At 44.5% G+C, this 19,746-nt stretch overlaps 1 protein-coding gene across 3 annotated transcripts in view; it reads left to right on the forward strand.

The window, feature by feature from the left end:
* The window catches only part of pisd (phosphatidylserine decarboxylase), a 133,400-nt gene that overhangs the window by 110,886 nt on the left and 2,768 nt on the right, over nucleotides 1–19,746 (forward strand). For 2 of the 3 annotated variants that reach the window (XM_068055392.1, XM_068055390.1), the window contains exons 2-6: nucleotides 926–1,091; nucleotides 7,782–8,018; nucleotides 9,735–9,873; nucleotides 11,385–11,531; nucleotides 17,942–18,102. In XM_068055392.1, coding sequence (XP_067911493.1) covers nucleotides 926–1,091; nucleotides 7,782–8,018; nucleotides 9,735–9,873; nucleotides 11,385–11,531; nucleotides 17,942–18,102 — 850 coding nt within the window. The remainder of the gene's footprint in view (nucleotides 1–925; nucleotides 1,092–7,781; nucleotides 8,019–9,734; nucleotides 9,874–11,384; nucleotides 11,532–17,941; nucleotides 18,103–19,746) is intronic. The other variant, XM_068055391.1, reaches the window with a different exon arrangement.

Below are 19,746 nucleotides of genomic sequence, written 5' to 3' on the forward strand. Positions count from 1 at the left end.
CAAAAAATTCAATCATGTTCGATATAACCTACCCTTAACAAATCTGTGTTCACGGTCTGGTTAGTCCATTTCTTCCTAAATGAGGATTTATCATGTCCTTCACAATTTACCAATAATTGTCCCACCACCAAGGTTAGGCTGACTGGCCTGTAATTTCTCGGTCTGCCCCTTTCTCCCTTTTTAAACAATGGTACATTAGCTGTTCTCCCCAGTGTCTGACGATCTGTTCAGGAGAGTGTTTTTTGGGTCCAGTTGTCCACCCTGCCATTTTAGGAGCACAGAGGTGGTATTGTGGGATGGTATCTGTGTAAAGTTCCTGGAATCTCACCCCGGACTTTACAAGCTGCTGTTGCATAAATCCATCGAGAATGTGGTTCACAAGTTGACAAGGAGCAATGTGAGCAAGTATAGCAAGAGGAACTAATTGTGTAAAGTTGTAAGGACTGTTCAGATGGCAATGCTACAGGAATGTAGGAAGCTTTCAATTAATAGATTTTAAATAGAATATTGGAAGCCATTTTCATTATGTTAGTGCTACAGTCTGACAGTAATACTGTTTTGCACATTATTTCTCCACCGTGGGTTTTGAGAACCCTGTTGATGAGTGGGCTCTGATAGGTGGGAATTTTTCACTCCTGACTCTTTAAAATACAACTGTCATCCTTCACTTCGGTGCTGTCACTTTCCACTTTCTGGGCTGTACAAGTATGGGTTTCTTGTATGGAAAAGAAGTTTGGTGGGGATAAGAGAAAGTAAAGACAAACTTGAAAAAAACAATGTACTGGTGTGTGTGTGTCTCACCATTCAGGCAAGCTAACGTCAAGCTCTGAGCAGAGTGGCTTTGTCTCTGAGGTATTGTTTGGGGTGTCGTGTTATGTTTGGGCTGTTCCATTCTCTGACCAGATGTATGTGTATAATTCCACAGGTTACATTTCCCCCAGCTGGCTTTGCGGCGCAGGTTAGGCCAGTTGAGCTGTATGTCCAAGCCTGCACTCAAGCTCCGTACCTGGCCCCTGTCTTTTCTCTATTTCTTCCTGCCATTTAGTGTCCTTAAGCCTCTTACTAAAGTAGGATGGCGGCCAACAAGCCGGGTAAGTGTATGGTATTTCTGGGTTTGTGTGGGGTGGGGGAGTGTGAATCCCAGCATCCAAGGTTTGCCTGGCGTTTATCTTAAAATGTATTCGCTTGGTATATAATTAAGCACTGTGATTTACACTGTTCCAGGCATTGCCTGTGATTGCTTTGTTTACCTTATGTGGTCTAATGTTGGTAATTAGGTAGCTGTATGTTAAAATATGTTTATGTAAAGTGAGCAACCATCTGTGTGTATTTTGCCGTATTTGCTCCGTTGCTGTGTAACTATTGGCGGCTGTGCCATCAGCTGACTCTGGAATTCCCTCAAGCCTCTCCATCTCGTTTCCTCCTTTAAGTTATCCCTTAAAACCTACTTGTGTCCCAATCTCTCCATATTTGGTGCCAATTTTTGCCTGATTATACTGCTGTGAAGCAGCTTGAGACTTTTCAACCACGGTAAAGACGCTATATAAATGTAAATTGTTGTTTATGACTGACGTCATTCATTTACATTCATTTTTCTTTGTTAGCCTGCTTCTTTCTAAGAATCTGTCACCAAATTGCAGCTGTGGAATTTTGTTAGTTAGAAATTTGCAACTCTGGGATTTTTGAACTTTGATATTCAGTGAATGTATTGATGGAGTGTTCATTAAAGAGTGGTGCGATCACATCTCCTTCAGTGGGCGGTTCAACATTTCCATCATTCAGTTTGGTTCCGCTCCTAAATAGACGCAAGCATACGCATTAAAAAACCAAAACAAAGAAAGTGAAACCATTGGTCGGAGCTGTGGCTAGGTTTAAAATATGATCGGACCATTTTATCTTTATAAAGAAATGGGAAGCACAGCCTTGGAGTGTTGCATTGTGCAGACATCACAATACTAACAGTGTGCCAACGCCGCATTCTTGGCTCGGCTCTGCTCAGACTCACAGTTACCACTGTCAGCACTAACGGCATAAGCTTAACTAAAATGTTGAACAAATCATTGGTTTCCATCCAGTTCTGTTGTTGGGGAAACATGGTCTGATTTGAAACAATATTTATGATGCTTTTATTTATCTTTTGGAAGATCTGAATTTGAACACATTTGACATATGTTGACACTTGCATTGGAAGGGTTGATCAGAAATCTAGTTTTTATGCTGTTCCTAGTGCTCAACTGGTGAAATGAGGTGGGCTAAGAAATCGAGGCAGGTAGATAGACCATTTGTTCATGTACTGTGTAAAGGGTAGATGGGTTGAAGCTCTGGAATTCCCTCCCTTAAACCGCTCTGCCCCTCTACACCTTTAAGACTTTGCTGAAAACCTACCTAATTGACCAAGTTCCAAAAAGTGTGCAACAGAGAGACCTGGGGGTGCATGTGCATCGATCTTTGAAGGTGGCAGGACATATTGAGAGAGTAGTTAGTAAAGCATACAGGATCTTGGGTTTCATAAACAGAGGCGTTGAGCACAAAAGCAAGGAAGTTGAGCTGAACCTTTATAAAGCTCTGGTTAGGCCCCAACTGGATATTGTGCCCAATTCTGGTCGTCACACTTTAGGAAGGATCTGAGGGTGCAGAGGCGATTTACCAGAATGATTCCAGGGATGGGGGATTTTAGTTACTACACAAGATAAGAGCTCATGGTGTTGGGGGTAATATATTAGCATGGATAGAGGATTGGCTAACAGGAAACAGTGAGTCGAGATAAATGGTGCATTTTCAGGTTGACAAACTGTAACTAGTGGAGTGCCACAGGGAATAGTGCTGGGGCCTCTACTATTTACGATCTATATTAACAACTTGGATGAAGGGGCCAAGTGTATTGTAGCCAAATTTACAGAAGATACAAAGATGGGTAGGAAAGCAAGTTGTGAGGAGGACACCGTTTCCAAAGAGATATAAATAGGTTGTGAGTGGGCAAAAATTTGGTAGGTGGAGTATAATGTGGGAAAATGTAAGGTTTTCCACTTTGGTGGGAAGAATAGAAAAGCAGAATATTATTTAAATAGAGAGAGACTGTAGAATGCTGTGGTACAGAGGGATCTGGGTGTCCTTGTACATAAATCACAAAACGTTAGCATGCAGGTACAGCAAGTAATTAGGAAGGCAAATGGAATGTTGACCTTTATTGCAAGGGGAATGGAGTATAATAGGGAAGTATTTCACAGGACATTGGTGAGACAGCATCTAGAGTACTGTGTACAGTTTTAGTCTCCTTAGGGAGTGATATACATTGGAAGACATTCAGAGAAGGTTCACTAGGCTGATTCCTGGGATGAAGAGCATGTCTTATGAGGAAAGGTTGAGTAAGTTAGGCCTATACTCATTGGAGATTAGAAGAATGAGAGGTGATCTTATTGAAACGTATAAGGTTCTGAGGGGGCTTGACAGGGTAGATGGATGTTTCGCCTTGGGAAATCTAGAACTGGGGGGCACAGATTCAAATTAAGGGGTCTCCCATTTAAGATGTTGATGAGGAGGTATTTCTTCTGAGAGTCCTTAATCTTTGGAATTCTCTTCCCCCGAGAGCAGTGGAGGCTGGGTCGTTGAATATGTTCAGGACTGAGTTAGATAGATCTTTGATTAACAAGGGAGTCAGCCATGATCTTTTTGAATGCTAGAGCAGGCTCGAGGGGCCAAACTGCCTACTCCCTGCTATTTCTTATGAGACAGGATAGATAGAAGCAGACTGTTTCAGTAGTTGAGAGGCCATAGATAGAAGATTAAATGTTGGAACTTTAGAACAGAGGGCAGGAGAAATACTGAGTTGACGGGTTGTCGAATTCACTTCCAGGGTTAGAGGTTGAGATAGAAACTGTCAAGGATTGAATTAATTAGGTGGGAAAGAGAATAAAGGGATTTGATAATGGTGAGCAGATGTACTTAGGAGTATTTGCTGGGGGTGGGGGGGGGGGTGGGGGGTGGAGTTGCTGACCGTATGTGTGAATGGCCTGTTTCTTGTTTGTAATTATGTACTGACACTGTGTAACAGGAGGAGGCAGCTACATCCTTCCGTACATGAAGCTGTTACAAACAGGGACAAGTCATCAACTGAGGAAACTCATCAAGAGATGTCTGAAGGATTTCTTTAAGCCGTATCATTTGACATAATGAGCCTTCTGCAGCACATATAAAAGCAAAATACTGCGGATGCTGGAAATCTGAAACAAAAACAAGAAATGCTGGAATCACTCAGCAGGTCTGGCAGCATCTGTGGAAAGAGAAGCAGAGTTAACGTTTCGGGTCAGCGACCCTTCTTCGGAACCCAAGAAGGGTTCCGAAGAAGGGTCACTGACCCGAAACGTTAACTCTGCTTCTCTTTCCACAGATGCTGCCAGACCTGCTGAGTGATTCCAGCATTTCTTGTTTTTGCTTCTGCAGCACATGATGGGCTTTGTGCAACAGCATTTCTACTGACCTAATAAGGCACATACGCATTTTGACACTAAAATAAAAGCAAAATACTGCAGCTGCTGGAAATACTCAACAGATCTGGCAGCATCTGTGGAGAGCGAAGCAAAGATACTGCCAGACCTGCTGAGTGTTTCCAGCACTTTTTGTTTGGTTTCCCATTTTGACACTAAGTTCCTAGTTTTTAAACCTTGACACAGTGGGCACTCCCCAAGACACTGACCTACACGCTGAGAGGGGTGGGTTTTAAACAATAGGCCACAAATATCACAAGGGTCAAATTAGTGAATAAAAAATATAAAAACAATTAGGACTGAGATGTCTAGGCTTAGAGCTGGACTGCCAGGAATCAGGCCCTGCTGGGAGCCCACAAGCTCCAGTTTGGGTGCCCCTGATTTAGGGGCATTAGCACAAAAAGGAAACTGCCTCACTGCACTTAGGGCACCCATCTCCAACCTTCCCTTCCTCTTCAGAGTCCTTGAACTTGTCTCCCAAATCCCACACCCCATGTTTGAATCCCTCCAATCAGGTTTCTACCTCTGCCACAGTACTGAAACGATCCTTATCAAAGTCACAAATGATACTTTGCCATAGTCCCCATGACTGTGACTATGGCAAACTATGCCTCATCCTTCTTGACCTGTCTGCAGCCTTTGATGCATGGTGCAGCTGGGTGGGACTCCCCTCACCTGGTTGTTTCTATTCAGTTGTAGCCAGAGAATTTCCTGTAACTGCTTCTCTTACCACTCCCACACAGTAACCTCTGGAGTTTTCCAAAGAGCTATCTCCAGCCCCCTCCTGTTTCTCATCTCCGTGCTGCTCCTTGGTGACATCATCCCAAAACACATCAGATTTCACATGTATGCTGACAACACCCACCGCTGCCTCTCTGTCTCTCTCTGCTACCTCTGATTTGTCATGCTGCATGTCCGATATCCAGTATTGGATGAGCAAAAACTTCTTCCAGTTAAGTATTGGGAAGACCGAAGCCTTTGTCTTTGGTCCCTGCCACAAACTCCATACCCTAGCCATACTTGAGCTCATGTCCTGCTGTCCCATTACCCCTGTGCTCACTGACCTACATTGGCTTACAGCACTGCAACATCTGAGATTCAAAATTCCAGCAGGGATCGGTGCTAGGACCCCAGCTGCTCACAATATACATTAATGATTTAGATGAGGGAACTAAATGTAATATCTCCAGATTTGCAGATGACGCAAAACTGGGTGGGAGGGTGAGTTGTGAGGAGGATGCAGAGAGGCTTCAGGGTGATTTGGGCAAGTTGAGTGAGTGGACTAATGCATGGCAGATGCAGTATAATGTGGATAAATGTGAGGTTATACACTTTGGTAGCAAAAGCAGGAAGGCAGATTATTATCTGGCTATAAACTGAGAGAGGGGAATATGCAGCAACACTTGGGTGTTCTCGTATATGCAGATGCAACAGGCGGTAAAAAAGGCAAATGGTATGTTGGCCTTCATAGTGAGAGGATTTGAGTACAGGAGCAGGGATGTCTTGCTGCAATTATACAGGGCCTTGGTGAGGTCACACCTGGAATATTGTGTGCAGTTTTGGTCTCCTAATCTGAGGAAGGATGTTCTTGCTATAGAGGGAGTGCAGTGAAGATTTACCAGACTGATTCCTGGGGTGGTGGGACTGATGTACAAGGAGAGATTGAGTTGGTTAGGATTATATTCGCTGGAGTTCAGAAGAGTGAGGGGGGATCTCATAGAAACCTATAAAATTCTAACAGGGTAGATGCAAGAAGGATGTTCCCGATGGTGGGGTGTCCAGAACCAGGGTCATAGTCTAAGGATACGGCGTAAAACCTTTCAGGACTGAGATGAGGAGAAATTTCTTCACCCAGAGAGTGGTGAGCCTGTGGAATTCACTACCACAGAAGGCAGTTGAAGCCAAAACATTGTATGTTTTCAAGAAGGAGTTAGATGAAGCTCTTGGGTCTAAAGGGATCAAAGGGTATGGGCGAAAGCGGGAACAGATTACTGAGTTAGATGATCAACCATGATTATAATGAATGGCGGAGCAGGCTTGAAGGGCCGAATGGCCTGCTCCTATTTTCTATGTAAGATACCCCTTAAGACCTGTCTCTTTGACCAAGCTTTTGGCTACCTGACCTATCTTTTTTATGCGGCTTGATGTCAAATGTTGTTTGATAATGTGCCTGTGAAGTGACTTGGGATGTTTTACTATGTTAAAGCTGCTATATAAATGCACATTTTGTTTGCCAATAATTAAAAGTTGAAAATACTGTAAATGCTCAGTAGGTGAGTCAGCATCTGGGGACTGAACAGCCAACATAATGTTGCAGGTGTAGGCCTTTTGTTCAAACCTAGTTCTGCCAAAGGGTCAACACCTGTAACATTGACTTTTCTGTTTTCTCTACAGACACTAACTAACTGACTGGCTGGGTGTTTCTGGCAGTTTCAGTGTCTGTTTCAGATTTCGAGCAGCAACAGTTGTTTGCTCTTTGGTTAAAGAGGTGTTATCCACATCTGCCCTCTCCCAGAAATAAAACAAGCAGCCTGCAGAATGGCTTTTTGGGATTAGGTGCATCTAAAAATGTGTCCACCCCACCACCCAAGATATTTCCATTTCCCTGTAAGTGACATCACTGGACCAACCAAAGCAGGAGTTTGAGTGATCCCATCTCAACAAGAATATTGCCCAGTTTTCTTTTGCTCGTCCCTTTAAATGCACACAACCCTTCGTCAATGCTGAGCAGTCACAGTGTTGGGGGGACCAAGAGCAAACAATCTTCCTGAAGCAGCTAACTACTCCAGCCAGCTTCCTGGGTGCATGCAATATGAAACTTGTACCTAAAAATGAGTTGGTGGAAGCATTGGAAGGCAGCTTTGTAATATTTTTGCAGGTTTGGAACCTGGCATTGACCTTAACTTGTTTAAATTAGTATTAAAAATCCGTGCACTGTTGCTGCTGCTGCTAATGATTTCACACATTTTAAATGATGCAATAAGATATGCCTGGCGGACTTTCTCATTAGACGTGACAATTCAGGAATGTGAGTGTGCATTTACAAGTGAAATTATTCCTTTAATGGATCATAATACAGTCCAGCGCAGCCTTTCAGATGTATCTCTGTTCTCTTAAATGTGTGTTTTGAACTTCATATTGTGTCCTGTTAAATGTTTGGCCTTTGTACTGTTTTTCCATGTGATATTGAAAGTGTTTTTACTGTATAAAATCAGCTCCTGTTGCCCTTCTTCTGAACTCAAAATAGCAGCCCTGCTGGTATCAAGCATTTAAATGCTGTTCTTCTGACTCTTACAGGTCGGCTTGTATAAAACTATTCCCACCCGACTGCTGTCTCGAGCATGGGGTCGCCTGAATCAGGTGGAGCTGCCCACCTGGATGCGGAAGCCAGTCTACAATTTGTACATTTGGACGTTTGGGGTCAATATGAAGGAAGCAGCAGTGGAAGATTTGCAGCACTACCGAAACCTCAGCGAATTTTTCCGCAGAAAGCTAAAGCCACAGGCACGTCCTGTCTGTGACTCTCACTGTGTGGTAAGATGTGTAAAGCTTTTTGAGCTATATGAATACAATTCTGAAGACTCTCTGAAAATAAACAACCCAGGTTACAAGACCTTGTCCTTTGTTCTGATTTTACTTTGGATATCTTTCCTTCTGTTTAAATTGTCTGGATGATAATTCACGTTGGTCCATTCTGGCTGTAGAAACCTGTGTTATTTGTCCGAAGAGAGGTTTAGATCCAGTATTTGATAGGTTTGAAACTCGTGTGATGGAGGAGCAGGTTAGATTAGAGATACAGCACTGAAACAGGCCCTTCGGCCCACCGAGTCTGTGCCGAACATCAACCACCCGTTTATACTAATCCTACACTAATCCCATATTGCTACCAAACATCCCCACCTGTCCCTATATTTCCCTACCACCTACCTACACTAGTGACAATTTATAATGGCCAATTTACCTATCAACCTGCAAGTCTTTTGGCTTGTGGGAGGAAACCGGAGCACCCGGTGAAAACCCACGCAGACACAGGGAGAACTTGCAAACTCCACACAGGCAGAACCTGGAATCGAACCCGGGTCCCTGGAGCTGTGAGGCTGCGGTGCTAACCACTGCGCCACTGTGCCGCCCTAGTTAGTCTCTGAGCTCTGAGGTGAGGGTCGAGAATTCAGCTGGGGTTCCTGCTGGAGAATGTGTATATTGGACATTGGATGAGCACAGACTGATCTTCCTCCCTACTCCCCCAGTCCTGCTAGTACATGTCAGGGTTCACAGGTGCTGAAGGGCCACCTGGTGCAGTACTGACAGACTGCCAGTGACATGGAGCTCCAGCTGAGCAAAGGTAGAAGGGCACAATGTTTCTGTCCTGAAACCTGGTTTTACACAATTCTAGTTGATGCATCACGACAGCCCATGTTAGTATAAAGAGTGCAGACTCCTGCCTTATGCAAATCCGGTTTCATTTTGGTGTTTTGTTCTGCTGAATACCCTGTAGAGCCAGCACCTTTGAATGTTGTGGAAGTGTTGATGCTTCTAATATCAACAGCAAATTATAGTGCCACAGCTCCCAGTGGATCAGTACAAGAGCAAAATACTGCAGATGCTGGAAATGGCAGCATCTGTGGAGAAAGAAACAGAGTTAACATTTCAGGTCGATGACAATTCTGACGACGGGTCATTGCCCTGATATATCGGGGAGAGAAATGGAGTTAATGAATTTCTAATGGGTTAGCACCAAACTTAAGCGAATGTGTTACTACATCAACTTGTCAATTTCTATTGAAATTGGAATAAGTTCACTGAAATAACAGGAGGCCTTTCATCCTTATAAAATATCTCCGAATACCTTGGTATGTAAAGCATAAAAGAATGAGGATAAAGAGTTTCCTGTTATTTCAGGGAAGGAGGAGACGGGAATCAGTGGGACAGCTGTGCAGCAACTATATACATGCTGAGGTCATGGGATGGTTTCCCTAAAGTTCACTGCGATGGCCCAATGCAGCATGCAGCGGACTCACTATGGATGCATTAGATCCAGCCCAGGACTTTCTCCATATTCAACCGCAGTCCATAAAACCTCAACCATTACACCTATTGTGAGAGCAGTGTGATGGTCATGGATTTATCCCATGTTGCGGGCCATTTAAACATTGAGCTGGTCTGTATGGTGAATACTTCTTAGCTTTTAAGTGACATAGCAACATGAGGGATTGTGTACTGATGGTCAGTCTCCTCATTGCCATTTCCTAGATCAGTCCTTCTGATGGAAAGATCTTGCATTTTGGGAGGGTGAAGAACTGTGAGGTGGAGCAAGTGAAGGGTGTGACTTACTCACTGGAGACTTTCCTGGGCCCTCAGACCTGGTCAGAGAACCTGGAGATCAGCAACAGTAAGTTCACTTCATTTACACAGGTTCAGATGGATTTGTTTTCAGACTGCTCCTAAAAACTTCAGTTAGCACTCATGCAGTTTACAGTTCAAAACAGATAACTTCCTCAGACTCATGTCATTGGAGCTCTGTGTATAGGCTACCCTGAATAATATCCTGAAATTCCTTTGTGTAGCAAAATATTGTTTCCCTGCAGCTGAAGGCAGGGGAGTTTGTTCTTACAAGAGCGAAGGTGGAAAGAATCTTAGCTGTGTGCACAGATTGGAAGTCAGTGTCAGTGCAAATTGACAGGCGCTGTCAAACTGAATCACTAGCGTGCTGGTAAATATGGTCATCTCTTCATCAGTGACAGTATATGGGGTAAGCTATGTCTGAATATGTGGCAAGAATCAGGGTAAAGGGGAACACTGGAAAGTAAGCGATGTAAAGTACAGCCTATGTTTAATTTATGTGTAGGGACATTTTCACTGACAGGTCTCTGAAATTCATTCTTTGTGTCGTAGTAACACTGAAACGCTGTGTGTCCTTATAGGTTTTGGAGGGGGGAGGGTGGGGGAGCGCACAGGTACTTGCAGAGTTCATCCAACACCACCTTGTATTTATATAACGGCTTTAATGTTTAATAAGTTCCAAGATGCTACACAGATATGGGAAATGGAAGGCAACCCAGGATTGGTAGGAGTGACCGAAAGCTTGGTCAAAGAGATGGATTTGAGGAGCTTTTAAGTAAAGAGAATTGAGATGTGAAGGGAATTGGGACAGGAGTTCCAGCAAGTAAGATCCAGGTGGATGACAGCTCCACCACTAATGGTGGGGTGAAAGGAGGGGAGGATGTGTAGGAGTCGGGAATGACGTGATGGGGATATGGAGCTGGAGGCGATTGCAGAGGTAGTGAGGTGAAGTCATGAAAGGCTTTGAGGGTGAGGATTTTAATTGCTGGAATTTTGGGTTGTCCGGTTCAGCCAGACAGTGCCTGGGGAGAGGGGTAAAGACAGTGACAAGAGGCAGAGTTTGTGGTGGGCTCAAAGACAATGGCTTTGGTCTTCCAAATGTTGAGTTGGAGGAAGTCAGAACTCATCCAAGAATGGATGTTAGCATGAAGGTGATTGAGGGAGGTGTTGGAGAGTTAGTGTGTGTGGAAGCTGACCCCATTTCTGGATTATGTCTTGGAGGAGCATTGTGTAGATGAGGAGGGATCGAAGATGATCCTTTGGGATTCCTAAGGTGCCTGAGTCCTTCCCTATTGTAATATACCAGTCCAGTGTTCATATTGCGCTCCCTCACAGCATTGATTGCAAATCAAATGCAAAGTCAGGTCACTTCTTCCAAACTGCAATCTGAAAGCATCTCCATCATACTTCAACAGGTCTTTGTAAAGCAGCTGAGCTTTTGCAAAATTCCATTTAGACCAAACCAACTGTTTGATATGATGTCTAAAATAAGGAGGTTATTTTGTAGTAGAATCCTGTTCTAATCTACAGCTTGCTGAGTAATTTGTTGTAACCTTACAGATAACAGTGAGACAACTTTCCAGGACCACCTGGTAACCACAGAAGGCAATGATCTCTACCACTGTGTTATTTATTTGGCACCTGGCGATTACCACTGTTTTCATTCACCAGCCGACTGGAGAGTTGCGCACAGGCGCCATTTTCCAGGTAAAAGTTTTACTGTTTGATTTGGAATTGAATCAAGCCCACCATTAATTCTGACTGAATCTCCAACAGGTTTTACTGTTGCTGAGTAGTCCAGTGGATTAAACTCTGGCCTTCACTCTTGACCTGGGTTCAAGTTACACCCAGACTGATGGGATGAAAGTTTGCTCTAACTACTGGCTGTAAAGGGTTCTCTGTGGATAGAGTTTGACAGTTCTAGATTATGCTAGTCTATAGCACAAAACTATCTTTAATTTGACAGCGATTTAATAAGATCATTCAGGAACATGAGATACGGAGCAAATGTGTCAAGCTGGTGCAGTAGGAGGTGTTTTTCCGAGATTGGGGTTGGGGCAGAGGCATTGTTGGGGCAGAGAAGGGGAGCATGCTGCTGTGACTTGCGAGAGTGCTTGGTGCTGGTGATGAATGTCTGTACAGAAAAGTGTTCCATTCCTCATCACTAACATCTCTCTGCTTGAGCACAAAGGAGTTTGAATTTTTAATTTCACTGATGCATGATATTCCCTGACTAGCGATCAAGTAAGCAACCAGATATTGTGAGAAATAAAACAGAATTAATCCTCTTGTTCCTACCAAGAAATATAAATAGAAGTATTGAGTAGAGAAGTTATTGCTGAACCTTTTATTATCTTTTCTTTGGCCTCCTTGTCTCGAGAGACAATGGATAGGCGCCTGGAGGTGGTCAGTGGTTTGTGGATAGTGCCTGGAGTGGCTATAAAGGCCAATTCTAGAGTGACAGACTCTTCCACAGGTGCTGCAGATAAAATTGGTTGTCGGGGCTGTTACACAGTTGGCTCTCTCCTTGTGCTTATGTCTTTTTTCCTGCCTACTGCTAAGTCTCTTCGACTCACCACGCTTTAGCCACGCCTTTATGGTTGCCCGCCAGCTCTGGCGATCACTGGCAACTGACTCCCACGACTTGTGATCAATGTCACTGGACTTCATGTCGCGTTTGTGGACATCTTTAAAGCGGAGACAAGGACGGCCGGTGGGTCTGATACCAGTGACGAGCTCGCTGTACAATGTGTCCTTGGGGATCCTGCCATCTTCCATGCGGCTCACATGGCCAAGCCATCTCAGGCGGCGCTGGCATAGTAGGGTGTATATGCTGGGGATGTTGGCCGCCTCGAGGACTTCTGTGTTGGAGATACGGTCCTGCCACCTGATGCAAAGGATTCTCCGGAGGCAGCGAAGATGGAATGAATTGAGACGTCGCTCTTGGCTGACATACGTTGTCCAGGCCTCGCTGCCGTAGAGCAAGGTACTGAGGACACAGGCTTGATACACTTGGACTTTTGTGTTTTGTGTCAGTGCGCCATTTTCCCACACTCTCTTGGACAGTCTGGACATAGCAGTGGAAGCCTTACCCATGCGCTTGTTGAATTCTGCATCGAGAGACAGGTTATTGGTGATAGTTGAGCCTAGGTAGGTGAACTCTTGAACCACTTCCAGAGTGTGGTCGCCGATATTTATGGATGGGGCATTTCTGACGTCCTGTCCCATGATCGTTTTCTTGAGGCTGATGGTTAGGCCAAATTCGGTGCAGGCAGCTGCAAACCTGTCGATGAGTCTCTGCCGACACTCTTCAGTGCGAGATGTTAAAGCAGCATCGTCAGCAAAGAGGAGTTCCCTGATGAGGACTTTCTGTATTTTGGTCTTCGCTCTTAGACGGGCAAGGTTGAACAACCTGCCACCTGATCTTGTGTGGAGGAAAATTCCTTCTTCTGAAGACTTGAACGCATGTGAGAGCAGCAGGGAGAAGAAGCTCCCAAACAGTGTAGGTGCGAGAACACAGCCCTGTTTCACGCCACTCCGGATAGGAAAGGGGTCTGATGAGGCACCGCTATGCTGAATTGTGCCTTTCATATTGTCATGGAATGAGGTGATGATACTTAGTAGCTTTGGTGGGCATCCAATCTTTTCTAGTAGTCTGAAGAGACCACGTCTGCTGGCGAGGTCAAAGGCTTTGGTGAGATCAATGAAAGCAATGTAGAGGGGCATCTGTTGTTCTCGGCCTTTCTCCTGTATCTGGCGAAGGGAGAACAGCATGTCAATGGTGATATCTGTTTGAAAGCCACACTGTGCCTCAGGGTAGACACGCTGAGCCAGCTTCTGGAGCCTGTTTAAAGTGACTCGAGCAAAGACTTTCCCCACTATGCTGAGCAGGGAGATTACACGGTAGTTGTTGCAGTCACCGCAGTCACAGTTCTTATAGAGGGTGGTGATATTGGCATTGCGCATGTCCTGTGGTACTGCTCCCTCGTCTCAGCACAGGCAAAGCAGTTCGTACAGTGCTGAAAGTATAGCAGGCTTGGCACTCTTGATGATTTCAGGGATAATGCCATCCTTCCCAGGAGCTTTTCCACTGGCTAGAGAATCAATGGCATCACTGAGTTCCGATTTTGTTGGCTGTACGTCCAGCTCATCCATGACTGGCACCTTTTATAAATCTCTGGTTAAGCTACAACTAGACTGTTGCATCCAGTTTGGTCATCACACTTTCGGATGGATGTGAGGGTGCTTGAGAGAGGGCAGAGGAGATTGACCAGAATGGTTCCAGGGATGAGGGATTTTAGCTACAAGGTTAGGTTGCAGAAGCTGGGGTTGTTCTCATTGGAGCAAAGGAGATTAAGAAATTTGATAGAGGTGTAAAGATTATGACAGTTTTAGAAAAGTAGACAAAGAAAAGCTGTTCCCATTAGCTGATGGTACAAGGGCTGAGGGACACAGATTTAAGGTTTTGGGCGAGAGATGTGGGGGAGATGTAGAACTTTTTTATGTAGTAGGTGTTCACCTGGAACTTGCTGCCTACGAGGGTGGTAGCAGCAGGGACAATCAATGATTTCAAAAGAAAATTGGATGGGCATTTGAGGGCAATAAACTTGCAGGGGTAGAGTGGGGGCAAAGGGACTGATTAGATTGCTCTACAGAGAGCTAGCACGGACCTGATAGGCTGAATGGCCTCCTTGTGTGCTGTCATGACTCTGACTAAATGATGGGACAGAAAGAAGCAGTAAGCAGAGGAGAAAAAATAATACACATCAAGTAAAAGATAAGCACTTAACTTCTGCAGGTTTGCCTGCAGACATTCTGAGTTGAAACATGAGCGTCCTATTCCAGCTGACCTGCTGGAAATAACCCAAGAGGTTTGACCTCAATCCATTTTTCTATCTCTGTTCTTGGCCCCCTTGCCAATGTATTCATGCAGCCACTGTTAGCTGCGAATGTTACCACCCTTAGAGCAAATGACAGTCAAAATATGGTGTCAGTTTACTGAATAAAAGGTCAGGTTTAAAAAATAATTCCTACCATTACCGCTGAGCTAATTGTTTTATATCAGTAGCCCCAGTCTTTCCTGCCGAAATTGACATTTCCCTTTTTCTGTCAGTTTTCTCCCTACATAGCTCTGAAAGGCAGTGAGTCCTTGCTGGGCTATAATTATGCAGACCCCTCATGTAACTGGCCCAGTTGACTGCTCTTTGTGTGAATGTGTCCATACTTTTACAATTCCAGCACCGGTGCTGGGCAACAGTAACGAGTGTGATAGGGGATTCTATCGTAAGGGGTACAGATAGGCGTTCCTGTGGCCGCAAATGTGACTCCAGGATGATATGTTGCCTCCCTCGTGCTCGGGTCAAGGATATCACGGAGTGACTGCAGGACATTCTGAAGGGGGAGGGTGAACAGTCAGAGGTCGTGGTTCACATTGGTACCAACAACATAGGTAGAAAGAGGGATGAGGCCCTGCAACAAAAATTTAAGGACCTAGGTAGCAGATTAAAAAGCAGGACCTCAAAGTTTGTAATCTCTGGATTACTCCCGGTGCCATGTGCTAGTGAATATAGGAATAGGAGGATAGAACAGATGAATGCGTGGCTGAAAACGCGGTGCAAGAGGGAGGGCTTTAGTTTCTTGGATCACTGGGACTGTGCCTGGCGAAGGTAGGACCTGTACAATGTTGGACAGGTTGCACCTGGACCGGAACAGGACCAACATCCTTGCTGGGAGGTTTGCTAGTGCTTTTGGGGGGGGGGGGGGGGGGTTTAAACTAATTTGGTAGGGGGGTGGGATACAAAGTGGAGGTACAGTAGGGAGTGATGCACAGCCAAATATAGAAGAGAAACTAAGTCAGTCTGGAAGGCAGAGCAAATATAGACCTGTTAAGGCACAAGCGAATAAGGCAAGGCTGGATTACATCTATTTTAACACAAGGAATCTTACAAGTAAGGCAGATGAATTGAGGGCATTGATTAACACCTGGGAATATGATATTATTGCTATCACAGAGACTTGGTTGAGGGAAGGGCAGGACTGGCAGCTCAATATTCCAGGGCATAGAATCTTCAGGTGTGACCGGGGGGGGGGGGGGGGGGGTGTAAAAGAGGAGGTGGCATTGCACTGTTGATCAAGGAGTCAATTACTGTAGTATGGAGGGATGATATCTTAGAAGGTTCCTCAAATGAGGCCATATGGGTAGAACTTAAAAAAAAAAAAGGGGGGGCAGTCACTTGGCTGGGAGTGTACTACAGGCCTCCAAATAGTCAGATAGAGGAGCAGATATGTAGGCAAATCTCAGAGAGGTGTAAAAATAGTCAGGTAATAATAGGGGATTCAATTTCCCCAATATTAACTGGGATAGTCTTAGTGCAAAAGGCTTAAAAGGGGGCAGAATTCTTAAAGTGCATACAGAAGAACTTTTTGAGCCAGCACGTAGAAAGTCCTACCAGAGAAGGGGCAGTACTGGACCTAATCCTAGGGAATGAAGCCAGACAAGTGGTAGAAGTGTCAATGGGGGAGTATTTCGGGGATAGTGACCATAACTCGAAGATTTAAGGTAGTTATGGAAAAGGACAAAGATGGACCGGAAATAAAGGTACTGAATTGGGGGAAGACCGAATTCAATATGATAACACAGGATCTGGCCAAAGTGGACTGGGAGCAGCTACTTGTAGGAAAGTCAATATCAGACCAGTGGGAGTCATTCAAAAAGGAAATAGTGAGAGTTCAGAGCCAACATGTTCCCGTACAGGTGAAGAGTCGGACCAAAAAGTACAATGTCCCTGTGACGGGACTCTGCCAGTTACACTTTGGATCTGGTTAAAGTGGTATGGGAGAGAGGCCTTGGAACATAAGAACAGGATTAGGCAATTCAACCCCTTGAGACTGAGTGTTTTTTGCACCCTGCCTGTGGGAAAAGTAGGTAGCCTCCTGAAAACCTTTGAGAGCCAGTTCCAGTGTTGTGGGTCCTTCAGCCCAGTTCAGCATAGCGTTGTCAACAAGCATCAAATAATTGAGATTTGAAAGAAATAAGGTCTCCAGCCTTCCTATGCCTGTTCCAGGTAAAGAACCAGCTTCTAAACACAACTCTTATCGAGAAGGATGTAGATGAGATGGGTTTAAGAGAAGCCTCGCCCAAAATGTATTTACTATTTATGCAAACTCTTGGTTGGTAGAAAGAGCTGCAGAAATAGAACTGCTATCTGCAGATTGACAGCAGTGCGGAGTTGTTATTACATAATCTCTAAATAGGATTGATGAAGCTGCTGATGGATCAGGTCATGAAGCATCAGCTGGCTGACTGGATTCTATATTTAAATCTGTGTCACAGTTAGAGGAGGAAGAGACAAACGAGGCCAAAAATAATGATTTTCAACATTTCGCACTTAACCTTATCCAAAACTCGAAGTAAATATTTTTGGAGCTTTTCAGTTTGAGAATTACCAGAATGATATCAGGGTTGAGGGACGACAGTTATATGGAGAGATTGGAGACGCTGTGGTTGTTCCTAGAGCTGAGCAGATTTAATACAGATGCTCAAAATTATGAAGGCATTTGATAGAGTAAATTTTAAAAAAAAGCTGTTTCCACTGACGGGAGGCTTGGTCACTGGAGGACAAAATTTGGAAAAGAACCAGAGGAGAGATGAGAATATTTTTTATGCAGCGTGTTATGATCTGAAATGTACTGCCTGAAAGGATGGAAGAAGATTCAATAACTTTCAAAAGGGAATTAGATGAATAGTTGAAAAGAAAAAAATGTTCAGGGCTATGGGGAAAGAGCAGGGGAGTGAGACTGATTGGCTAGCTTTTGTATGATGGGCCGACTGGCCGCCTCCTTTGTTGTAAGATTCTAAAATTGTACAGGACAATAGTATTGGGCACTGTAATTTACCACTTATTGATTTTCTGCCTAGATTGAGGGAGGCTGATGTGTTGGATTTCTACATTGTTGTAGTGAGTGGTTACCTGTGTATTGGAGCACTGCAAGTTGTGCAAAAACTGCAACCTTGATTATGTGTTCAAATATAAGGCAGTAGTAGGAAGGTCCTTTTAGTAAAACAAGTTTGTACATTTGAAAGGATTGTTCTGACCTGTTCCCTTGTCTTTATTCAGGCTCCCTTATGTCAGTTAATCCTGGAGTAGCTCGATGGATTAAGGAGCTCTTCTGTCACAATGAGCGTGTTGTCCTAGCTGGCGAATGGACACACGGCTTCTTTTCGCTCACAGCAGTCGGTGCCACAAATGTTGGATCTATTCGCATTTACTTTGACAATGTAAGTATAGTGACATGTATAGGAAGGGAAGGCCGACACTTTTAAGTTTTTATTTACCTCGGTATGTGATTTCCTGCTTGGTGCTATACACCCTGTACAACAGCTGCTGTGGTGTGCTCTGGTAATCAGGGAGTTGCACTTAATTTCACTGGTTCCCAATTATTTAGTTTAATAACTTGTGTGATGGTGAGGGGAAAATTGATATGTGTGAAAGATAATGTGTGTTTATGGGAGAGAGGAGGGTTGAACACCGGTCTAAAACCCCTTGACCCACGTATCGCTATAAATTAGCAATCTATACATCGGAAACTCATCTCCATAGTGTTCTTGGAACAAAGAGTTTGTAGGGCCTGTTTCTGTGCTGTAAAACACTATGACTCTTTAAGACACAGAATTAATTGAAATTCAAACAAACTTCCTGCGGGAGTGGCCACAGGTTCCTCTTCCCTTCTCTCTCGCCTTCTTTCTTCTCCCATCCTCCCGCATCTTTAGTGAAACTTTGAGCTTCTGCTTATCCAGAACTATACAGCAGCTCACTGTCCCAGCCAGACTAAAGCACTAAGCCTTCATTTACAGCTGACACCTCTCCGGGTTTGGACAGAGAGCAGCTTTTTTTTTTAAAGTGAGTTACATAAAATCTGAACTGGACACGATGTGTATCTTAAACTTTGGTCTTTCTGTTTCTCTGTTTTAGTGTGGAGACGTTGATCATTAATATTCTCCGAAAAACAGTTTGGGACAAGAAAATAAAAACAGTGAGCCCATTAAACTCATCTCTCTGACACTCTAATTCTCCCATCAAAGCCCAACCCCCCAATACTGTAACTCTCCCATCAAAGCCCAGTCCTCCAAAACCGTAACACTCCCATCAAAGTCCATTTCTCTGGTACCCTAACTCTCCCATCGAAGCCCATCCCTCCAGTACCCCAGCTGCGTTTTGACCGTCCTTGAGATCTTTGTCACCGTTACTGCCCTGTAAAGTCCTGGGGAAAATTGATGTACAGAGAGATTTGGGTGTTCAGGTCCGTTGTTCCCTGAAGGTGGCAACGCAGGTAAATAGAGTGGTCAAGAAGGCATACGGCATGCTTTCCTTCATTGGACGGGGAATTGAGTACAAGAGTTGGCAGGTCATGTTACAGTTATATAGGACTTTGGTTCGGCCACATTTGGAATACTGCGTGCAGTTCTGGTCGCCACATTACCAAAAGGATGTGGATGCTTTGGAGAGGGTGCAGAGGAGGTTCACCAGGATGTTGCCTGGCATGGAGGGCGCTAGCTATGAAGAGAGGTTGAGTAGATTAGGATTATTTTCATTAGAAAGACGGAGGTTGAGGGGGGACCTGATTGAGGTGTACAAAATCATGAGAGGTATAGACAGGGTGGATAGCAAGAAGCTTTTTCCCAGAGTGGGGGATTCAATTACTAGGGGTCACGAGTTCAAAGTGAGAGGGGAAAAGTTTAGGGGGGATATGCGTGGAAAGTTCTTTACGCAGAAGGTGGTGGGTGCCTGGAACGCGTTGCCAGCGGAGGTGGTAGATGCGAACACGATAGCGTCTTTTAAGATGTATCTAGACAGATACATGAATGGGCAGGAAGCAAAGAGATACAGACCCTTAGAAAATAGGTGACATGTTTAGGTAGAGG

Source organism: Heterodontus francisci, chromosome 23 (genome assembly GCF_036365525.1).
Source record: "Heterodontus francisci isolate sHetFra1 chromosome 23, sHetFra1.hap1, whole genome shotgun sequence".
Classification (NCBI taxonomy): Eukaryota; Metazoa; Chordata; class Chondrichthyes; order Heterodontiformes; family Heterodontidae; genus Heterodontus; species Heterodontus francisci.